General features: G+C 40.2%; 1 protein-coding gene across 1 annotated transcript; it reads right to left on the bottom strand.

Annotated features, from left to right (window-relative positions):
- Positions 1-377: 377 nt before the first annotated feature.
- kcnj6 (potassium inwardly rectifying channel subfamily J member 6) lies at positions 378-10317 on the bottom strand. The gene is made up of 3 exons (XM_077504631.1): positions 10170-10317; positions 4635-5556; positions 378-3661 (listed from the first exon to the last, which is right to left on the bottom strand). Exons 2-3 carry the CDS (start codon positions 5530-5532, stop codon positions 3345-3347), a joined length of 1215 nt encoding a protein of 404 aa, XP_077360757.1. The 5' UTR covers positions 5533-5556; positions 10170-10317; the 3' UTR covers positions 378-3344.
- Positions 10318-10766: the final 449 nt, after the last annotated feature.

Genomic DNA, 10766 nt, shown 5'->3' on the forward strand with positions numbered 1-10766 from the left:
TGCTAAGTAGACTAAGTCAACAAAGGCCACGATAAAGACATTAAGTTTAACTTTAAAAAGGCAGACATTTTGTAGGCTTGGAAGTTTCCAGTGTATCCTAAATCACTCCAAGACTATAGACTGCAAAAAATAAATAAATAAATAAATAAATAATAAATCATGGCTTTTGACATGTGTAATAAATAGTGTTTGAGCTCGACCGTTAACGTGTTTACATTTGCATTAATCTCTGCAGTGTTCAATTAAATTTAAAAAGCTGTAAAACTGATTTTTTTTTTTTTTATGAATTAAACAAGAAAAATGACCTAAACATGAATCCTGGATGTTTTTGCTTCATAACACAATAACACAGGTTGACAAAAACAGAAACACAATCAACAATTTCCTGTATATTTATTATGGTTAATTATCATACTGTTTGGTGATGTGTGAGAGGTTTTGCTTTTTTCTTTTCTTTTTTTTTTTTAAAGGTGTAAGGGTTCAGGGGTTTTACTGCAACAGCGACTCGCTCTCCAATGTGCAAAAAAGTGTTTTTTGTTTTTTGTTTTTTTTAAAGGGCAGTTCAAAGTCATGGCTTTCCGCAGGAAGTGTTGAAAACGTGGACTGGGAACGTGGAATGTTCCACAAACAAGCAGCTCGGGGGAAGAGAGGGAGAAAGGGGCGGGGCTAGCAAGTAAGAAGAGCTGTCATTGGTTTCTTAAAGTGGAGATTGCGGACAACAAAGAAAAAACAATTTACAGGGTTAATTCATGTTTGTACATGCTTATGCACACACGGGACAAGGCATTAGGCACACCTGCACGCTCCAATAGGATCTATTGTAGGGAAGGATAACTAATGCACAAATGTATGGTCAATTCATATTTTTCACCAGTTTTTGTGTGGGAAATACCTTGAGTTAAATGATGCAATGTTTAATAACTCAAAAAGTATGCCAGATTTTGTAATTTGCTGAAAGATAATGGTTTCGGCAGTTGAAGGAGTGTACTCAACAATTCAAGTTTTGTTATTGGGACCTGACTGTGCGTTACATTTTAGATTTTTTTATTTTTTTATTTTGTCACATTACTGTCATTAAATAAAGTCAAGCCAAAATATTAGAAACGGATGTTTTTTTTGTCCTTCCCGTCACGTCAAGATCCATTTTTTTACATTATATTTATAAATGTGCAGCATTTTTAATGTATTTTTTAAATTTTATTTCATTTTAATCATTTATTACTGTGTTTTTAAAATAGTCAAATGTACATTAAATAGATATGTTTTTTCCTCTACAAAAAGATGCCAGTTTTTTTTATTGCATAAGTACCTATAAATGTTTTTCTGTATTTTTCATTTTGTTCGAGCTTGCTTATTTCTATACTTTGCATAATGCACATATTTATTGTTAATATCGATATATTAGATTTGTTTTTGTACATTTAAATCTGTATATTTGAAATAAGATGCTCTCAGCATGATGGCATGCAGAATGTACAGCCGGAATATAATATTCATAATATCCATCCGGCCATTGTCTGTCTCGTTTCTTCTCACTCGGGCCAATCATAAACAAAACATTAAGCCCTTTGTAGAACAATCATCAAGGCAGTAGTATTAAATGGCATTTTAAATGTTTAGACATTTTTAAGACGTTAATTGTGATTCTTTTACACTGTTGCATTGGATCTTATTTGATTGTGCAGCTGTACCTAATGTTGTGGCCCGTTAATGTACATTTCTGGGACAAAGAGAGAGAGAGAGAGAGAGAGAGAGAGAGAGAGAGTAAAAAAAAATAAAAAATAAAAAGATAAAAGCTTTATAGTATACAGTAAAGCCTTGTCAACATTAGCAAACGTTTCCAAACATCAACTTTGCTTTTGTTTGGGTTGGACGTCAACTCACTAGCTACCCCCAACACATGCAGTTCATTTGACCACGTGTACTACATGTGTGTCGTTATTGTGGATCTACCTGGATCAACGGCGGCACCTTCTTGTCCTTATCCTCGTGATATTTCATTCTTCAAAAGCTAAACTCCTTTCCTTGCTCTTGGAGGCTGCCATTTTGTCCAGCCAGTGAGTCACATGATCAGCACCTCATCTCTGATTGGCTGTGTTATGCCAAACTCCAGCCAACATATGATGCATTCGAGTCACATGATCAGCACCTCATCTCTGATTGGCTGTGTTGTGCCAAACTCCAGCCAACATATGCTGCATTCGAGGATGGTCGGAAGTCGGATTTTTCCGAGTTCAAACCAGGAAGTGCGTACGGTTGAAATCGGTTGAAGTCGGGGGAGAGAGAGAGAAAAAAAATAAAAAATAAAATAAAAAAAATAAAATAAAAAAAAGGGACCTCGACTTCACCGACGGACTACAAGTGACGTCACTCTACAATAGCGACCCCTTTAAAAACACAGACAGTGAATAGTAAAACACAATTTACTCAAGTTAGCTTTCTTCATTCATAAATATTCAACATAACTTCACGTAACATGACAGTATGCCGCTATCTCTCTGCATGAAATTATAGGGTGAACAACTGAACCGTATGGAATGCTTATGTGATAAAATAAAAACAATAAATGAAGCAAAATTGCGAGAAGAGAAGTTTGGTGGAGCTAGGACCAAAATAAAAAAAACTTTTATCACTACCCACCGTTTTGGTTGTTTACTTTCACCTCGAACGCTTTCAGGTCGGAACTGGGAAAAACCAACTCGGCTATATCCGACTTCCGACAATCCTCGAATGCAGCATAATCCCAGTTGTTTTTTCCCAGCTCCGACCTGAAAACGTTCTAGGCGAAAATAAACCAAATATAATAAACTAATAAAATAAAATAAACCAAAATGGGGGATAGTGATGAAACACAAAACACATTTTGACTTCCAGCAAACTTGCCTTCTCGCAATTTTGCGTCATTTATTGTTTTTATCTTATTTGAAAATTCCGACTTCCCACTTTCCTTGAATGAAGCAAAAGAACAAGTTTGTGACTGTTCACATTTCCAAAACCTTTTCTAGCATTTTTGAATGTCTGGAAACTGAAGTTTGTTAGTTGTTGACGAGGCTTCAGTAAGGCATAGATTATGTACAGGCCTAAATTAAACCAGCGCGTTAGTATCAAACATCTGCCAAATATTTCACACGGCAAACCCAAGAAACCAGAAGGAGTCCAAAACATATCATATTATATACAAAAATACTCAGTATGCAAACGTCCCTATAGGAATATTGGAATAGAAAAAATAAGAGGGATCTGGTGGTCGGTGAGACTCGATTTGTTTTTTCCTCACCGATGGGCCAAATACTGGACTCGTGCTGCGAGCGTGTTTGCGTATGCGTGTACGTGCGGAGGAGGAGCTACACTTTGGACTCGCTCTCGGCGTTGGCGACGTCTCCGTTGCGCTCAGTCCGCGGCTCCGGCTGCTCGGCCTCAGGCGCCAGGCCCTGCTGGCTCAGCTTGCTGCCCATGGACCAGGTGAGGGGCAGGCGGGCCCGGCCGCTCATGTCGGCCAGCTGGCGGGCGCTGCAGGCGGGCGTGTTGGTCTCGTAGATGTCGTGGAAGCTGTTGTAGTCCACCTCGTAGAAGCCGTCCTCCAGCGTGAGCACCGGCGTGAAGCGGTAACCCCACTTGATCTCGCTGCTCACGTACGAGCTGCGGGCCTGGCACGTCATGCCTGGGAACAGCCCAAGGGTTGATGGCGACTTGGGGGCGGTGTGGCGGGGTCGGTCAGTCTGTGCCTTCCGTCCACTAGTTCTTACCTCTCAGTCCATCTGTCTGTTCTTATCAAGTCTGTCCGTCCTTCCATATTTGTCAGTTTGTCCACCTGTTTTTTGTCCATTTGTCCAGCCGGTTTATCTGCCGGCTTGTCCGTCCATCACTGCCAAGCTGCTCAATTTGTCAGTCCATCTGTCCATCCGTCTACATATTACCTGTCAGTCCATCCCTTTTTGCCGGTGCATCAATCCGCCACGCTGTTATCTGTCTGTCCATTTGCTTCCCAGCCCGAGCTTATATCAGCCCTCTGTCCCTATCTGTCACTCAGTCCCTCCGTCCTTATCAGTCTGTCTGTCCACGCGTCTCTGTCTCTAACGATCAGCCCCCGTCTCTGTCAGTCATTCTGTCTGCACTCTAAAAACAGTTGTAATTTTGTACAAAACAACCCATTAAGATGGGTCAGATCCTCTACTTCATTGGGTCAAATTAACCCAACGATGGGTTAAAAATTAGGTTATTTTGTATAAAACAACCCAAAAAGTTGGGTTTGAGTCTCTACTTGGGTCAATTTGACAGAGTTCTGCGTGAAATAAAGATGACTTGACTTGCTCTGCAATAAAATAAATAAATACATAAATAATTTTGTACAAAACAACCCAGAAAGTTGGGTCAATTTGACCCAACTTTGGGTAAAAAAAAATTGGGCCATTTTGTATTAAACAACTTGGAAATTTGGGTCAAATTGACCCATAAAGTGGATCGGTCCATTTTTGATCCATGATTGAGTTACTTTTGACCTGTTTTGAACTGTTTTTAAAGTGTGTTAGTCCGTCTATCAACCCCTATCAGACAATCAGTCTCCGTCTGCGTCTTTTTTGGTCCGAATTATTGCAAAAAACGGTATCAGAATTCTCCACAGCGCTCAGACTTACCCGTGGCCTCGACCATGCCCTCCAGAATGACGACAATTTCCAGCTCCTCCTTGGCCAGGTGCGCTGGCGAGATCTCCCAGAAGGGACTGTTCTGGTTGATTTCGTGGCATATGATGAGCGGCGACACGAGGAAGAGCCTGTCGTCGCCCGTGTTGTAGCCCACGTTTATGTCCGTCTGGTTGAGGGGGATGAACTCGCCCTCCTTGGTCTGCTTGGACTTGATCAGCTTGGCCCGGATGGAGGCCTCCACGATGTGCGAGTTGCGCAGGTCCCCCACCCGGAACATCAGGCACAGGCGGCCGTCCCTCATGGAGATGACGGCGTTGGTGGAAAAGACCAGCGTCTCCGCGCGCTTCTTGGGCTGCGAGATCTTGACGAACATGCAGCCCACCATGAAGGCGTTGACGATGGATCCCAGCACCGACTGAATCAGGAGCAAGACGATCCCCTCGGGGCACTTGTCCGTGATGACTCGGTAGCCGTAACCGATGGTGGTTTCCGTCTCGATGGAGAAGAGGAAGGCCGACACGAAGCTGTTGAGGTTATTGACGCACGGAGTCCAAAGGTTGTCGGCGATGTGGTCCAGGTCGCCCCGCAGGTACGCGATGAGCCACCACATGAATCCGAAGAAGAGCCACGTGACCGTGTACACCAGGACGAAGATGAAGAGGTTGAAGCACCACTTGAGGTCCACCAGCGTGGTGAAGATGTCCGTCAGGTAGCGATACGTCTCGCGCACGTTGCCGTGGTGGACGTTGCACTTGCCGTCTTTCTGGACGTAGCGCTGGACCTTCCGGGCCCGCTCCATGGCCGCCGGCTGTTTGGGCAGATCCTTGCCGGCCGCTTTGAGGAACTTGGACGCTTTGCTGATGGCCGGGCTCTCCACATCCTGCTCCATCAGGGGTTCTGGACGGATTCAAGGCTGTGGGAGGAACGCAAACGGCGTCAGTGGCCAACAGATAGGCAAAACCTTAAAATACAAAATATGACAAAAATAACTATTGGGGAAACAAAAAAATATAGACAAATAATAATAATGAAAAAAAAACTTAAAAATGAAAAACAAGAAATACAACATGATAATTTGAATTTAGTATTATTGTAATTTGTGTCAAATATACATTTCACATATATTTTACATTTTTTTAAAATATATTTTTATTGGGTTTATTTTATGCAGGCACAAAAAACAACAACAACAACAACACACAAAAGGAACATAAAAAAAAAAAAACTTCAGCCCAAAGGAAAACTAAAATAATAATACTTGCATAAAAAAAAAAAAAAAAGTTTTAAAAAACAAATGCTCTTTTAACAATAGTTGAAATTGCAAGTCCAACATAAGTTCAATAAGGTTCCCAGATCTTTACAAAATAATCCTCCTTAATAGTTTACATTTTTAAGTTTTTTTTTTTTTTTTGCTAACTACTGTAATACAGTGATTTCTGATTAGTTTTTTTTTTTTTAATTAGAGTAAAAAAAAAAAAAAAAGCCTAAATATTTTGTGAGCAGTTTTTGTTGTCGTGCCAACATATCAAAATTACTAATTAAATATTGTACATAACTGTCAGTAATAAATCATTTGTACTTTTCTACATATATTCCACATTTTTATTTTTTTAATGACTTGTCAGACTTTTTTTTTAATTGCTTTATTTTTTTTATTACTTTAATTGCTACTTCTAATCTAACCACTTACAAAAATATCCTTACTTATCCTCAAGAAAAGAGTGCCAGAACTTTTGCCACCTCTGTGAATTTGTAGAAAAACTAAATTTGCACGTCACGTGATATTTTTTATTGTCTGCCCTCCTGAGCCTTTCGACCCCATCGGTGTATTTACTGGCGGAACAAACGACTGCGTTGGAGCTGTTGTGCACTCCATTCACAAGGGAATATTTTGAGCTTGAGCAGCACTGGTATCCATGGCAACGCACGGCTCCGTCTATCAAGTGCTCACAATATAGCAGGAATGCTCTGGAACGGGCCACAGCATTGGATAAGATGAGTCTCATTATTTTGGATGGGGGAAAAGCTGCTGTTCGAAGAAAAATGTGCGGTCAGTTTTTTCAAACAAATTGTGTCGCTGGTACCTGCTTTACTGCTTTAATTTGTATGTGTCAAAGAAATATTGACTTTAGTTTTAAACATTAGCACCCACGGACCATTAACTAAATAGAGGCTAACCGGTAGCATTGTATGAACTAATTTATTACGGTTTTGAACCATGTAGCCTAAAGGCAGAACAAATATTACACTTACATTTATCACGGTGAAGCAAAAAGAGATGCAATAATAGTAGCATACTGTAGTGTAAAGCTAGCCTATTTTTCATTTTCGTTCTCTCTGTCTTTATTTTTGTATTTTTTATTATTTTTGTAACAGATGTATAAACAAAATCTTCCAAAAGCCAGTTAACTGTAAATGCTTTCAGGCTAAAGAAAATACATCATTTACACCCCTCTAGCTTGATAGAGGCTAAATGGTAGCATCAAATGCTAAAGCAAACACTGTTCCATGGTAATAAAACACCAATTAATAATTATTTGCGTTATGTAGCCCAAGTAAAAGCAAATATTGGAATGAGTGAACCAAACATGACACCAAAGACCTATATAATAAATAATATCAAAGATAGCGTATTAGCAATAGAGGCTACAGTGTTCGAAGAAAAACTAGTGTTTTAAAAGTTTTGATTTACACTCTTTTCATATGTTGCTGCTTCCATTATTAATAACACTGAACCTATCTGAAGATGTAATAAATAAGTGGAAATAAATAAGTAGCATTTGGTGAAAGACAGTTTACAACCCTCAATCTAAATGGAGGCTAATAAGTAGCATCAGTGTCTACCGCTATTTTTATTTATTTATTTATTTAAATGTTGCCCTCAGAAGCCCGACTAAAAGCAATCATTAGACTTGGGTGTAGCAAATATGACTCTAAAGTAAAACAATTACCCATTATCATTTATTTATATATTACTATTAGTTACATTCATCAGGCTGAATTGAACTAATATTATAGCCGTTACTAGCATATTAGCCAGCCGAAGAAGACTTAAAAGAGGTCATAATAGTGTGAGAGGCAAAGGTACTGGTTTAATTTAAAAAGGTTATTTTTTTGCTCATTTAATATTAAACTGCTTCCATTACAATGATTAATAATGTCCTTGAAAGCGTGCAGTGCATGCTAATGTTAGCATACATTTTTGCTGTGAGAACGAGATCTCCTGCAGTATTTCTATATATTGACGGTTGGCCACCACAAAAGGTGTCTTTGTGTGGCGTCATAAAAAATCCTAAAGCCCGACGGAGCATCAGGCGGCCGTTGCTTGGTGACCATTGTTTGGGGATTGGTCTTTAGCAAATAGAAAATGGTATTGTTGAAGCAGGTGTATGCCACAATGGTCGACAGGGGCTTATTATAACACCAATTACCGTGTTTATTCCTGGATCACTTTTTGAAAATGAAATGCGATTCGCGGGTCTGCTCCTCCATGCGGATGTTTGGCGCATATGCCTCACATTAAGAGCCCCCGAAGGCTTTTAATGTGAGCCATATGGTCAGGAGGTGGCTTACTGGCTAATAAAAAACTGGAGTGGTGATGAGACATGACATTGCCCCATTTTCATTCATTCATGTTCCATCCACAGAGTATGACGTGGACCGAGAATATGCTGATATTAATCACTGACCTCAAATTATGAATCACAAACAGACCTTTGCATGACTTCTGTTCATTATGTTTCATTGAATGTATGACCAGTTTTATATGGAATTTTACAATCTCAGTTTCCGAAATGCACAGACAGTTCCACAGTCGGTTTCAAATGCGACCGGTGTCCCATAAAATTACTGCTCCGAGATTCCCTCCACGCCCCTGCAATGGTCAAGTGCATGCTTTCTGCGGGAAACTGCAAATGCGGCGAACACATGTCGTAATAAGCAGAAGTTTGGCACATGGTTAACAATTCTTCAAAAAAGATGCTTCAACAGTCGAAAAAACGAGAATTAAATAAATAAAAATAGAATAACCCAAAAAACGTAGTCAAATGAATAAACCACAATTAAACAAAATAAAATAAAATATTGTGTTGCTTAGTTAAATAAAATGTTTTTTTCATAACTCAAAAAAATTGTTTTGGTTCATTTTTGACCCATTTCAATTGGCTTCTCATATTTACCTAAAAAGTTGGGTCAAATGCGTAACCCAGAAAAAAGACCAACAACTTAGCTTGTTTTGTGGGTTATTAGTTAATTTGGCTCAATATTTTGGATTAAATAACTCAAAAAAGTTGGGTCGGTTCATTTTTTACCAAATTCAATTGAGTCATTCAATTAACCCAAAAAGTTGGGTCAAACGAATAACCCAAAACACAACCCAAAAAATTACGTAGTTTTGTGGATTATTAATTGAATTTGTTTAAGAACTCAAAAAGTTGTGTCGGTCCTTTTTTTTTTTTTTTTTTTTTTAATCCAATTTGTTTTTTTTCTTCTGACCCAACAGTATTTAGTGAAGCCGTTTATTGCTACTCCCAGTTGAAGTTTGCCATCAAAGTGAACATTAAACACAGAAAACTACACATGTATTTATAACAACCAAAAAGACCTTGACCTTAGGAAAGTTTGTTTAGCCAAATGCTAACAAATGATGAAAAACGTAACTAAAACGCCAACCATTAGCATCGATAGTGATCGATAGTGAAGATATTTGAACGCAGACATATACAAATAATCGGACAATCCTCACAGGCATATTCATATTCTTTATCCTCTACAAGAATTAGTAATATTCCAGCATCTTACAGAGTTTTGGTGGTAGTAGAAGATGAAGTGCCATTTTTTTTCCCACTTGTGTCTGCATGTCTTGTCAGTGTACTACTTTTGCCCCAGCCACAAATTTGTTTTTGGAGCGATTTCTGGAATGACATCTGGAATAATGTATCAAATGCTTTCGGGTATATGGTCATTATTTTGAAACCTTCCATTATTTCCTTCAGAATTACGACAGTTTTAGTCAAGTCTGGTTATGGATTGTGTTTCTATTTCAAACAAGCTTGTAAACAATGCAGTCTGGGGCGCTCACGTTACAAAACAGCCTGAACTATTTGAGGTGGCAAGTGGGGGGTGGGGGGGTTGCTTCTAAAGGAAGAAGCTGTTGTCATGGAGATGGAGGTGAGTTGCTGTATTACTACTACGAATGATAAGAGACCCGAGTTGTGCGGAATATTTGGGCTGTATGAAGAAGGCAAGCAGCAGCACATGCAGGTGTCGTGTTGATGGAGGCCGCGGGCCCGCCTGTATAGCCGGCAATATTTTCCTTCACACCCCCCCATCCCTCCCTCCCTCGAGTCGTCCTCCTCCTCCTCCATGGAGCTCTCATCACGTCACGGAAGCAACGCGCACATCGCCAACATTAATAGCATCCTCTTCTTGTTATGCAACCCCCCCCCTTCTCCCATCCGTCCGTGCCCTTTCCGTATAAGGCGTTATCTTCACGTGAAGAACAAAAAAAAAAAAAAAGATGTTTACCTGCAGCAGGACGGTTCCCGCTCGCTTCCTTCCCATCAGAATTCCCAGATCGGCGGCTTAGAGATGTCTTCTTTCCTTTGCCTCCATCCTTCCTGCTGCTGCAAGGCTGCGAAGAGGGAGCTCGTTGGACCGTCAGCCTCCTCCCACCACCACCACCATCCCTCCCTCCCTCTCTCCTCCTCCTCCACTTCCTCCTCCAGCAGGAACGGCAACCTTGGCCCTCCTCCTGGATGGGCGGGAGACACTGTCAACAGTGGGGAGAGAGAAAGGCAAATTGTGGAGAAGGAGAGAGATGGAAGGCGGCACAAAAATCCAAACTGTATTAAGAGACAGATGAGAAAGTACAATTGGAACTTTTTTCACCACATTTTTTTTAACTTACAATTAGTGTTCCGATACTATTTTTTGGCCCCCGATACCCAGCTTTGCAGTATCGGCCGATGCCGATACCATACCGATACCTAAGGTTTTTTTTCGTCAACATGAAAAAGCTGTCAGCTGTCCTGCCATTGGTTCAGAGTATTCAAGGACCAATAGGATATCTTAGATCGGCATTCAGTGAGCATGTCACATATCAGTGAATGTCGTGCACGAGCA

This window comes from Festucalex cinctus, chromosome 18 (assembly GCF_051991245.1).
Source record: "Festucalex cinctus isolate MCC-2025b chromosome 18, RoL_Fcin_1.0, whole genome shotgun sequence".
Taxonomy (NCBI): Eukaryota; Metazoa; Chordata; class Actinopteri; order Syngnathiformes; family Syngnathidae; genus Festucalex; species Festucalex cinctus.

What these genes read in the sequence shown, in the direction of transcription:
- kcnj6 (XM_077504631.1), bottom strand. Translation starts at nt 5,532, where the DNA reads ATGGAGCAGGATGTGGAGAGCCCGGCCATCAGCAAAGCGTCCAAGTTC. An exon ending in GGGCATGGTCGAGGCCACGG is followed by an intron (nt 3,662 to 4,634) that starts GTAAGTCTGAGC and finishes GGCTGTTCCCAG; the next exon opens with GCATGACGTGCCAGGCCCGC.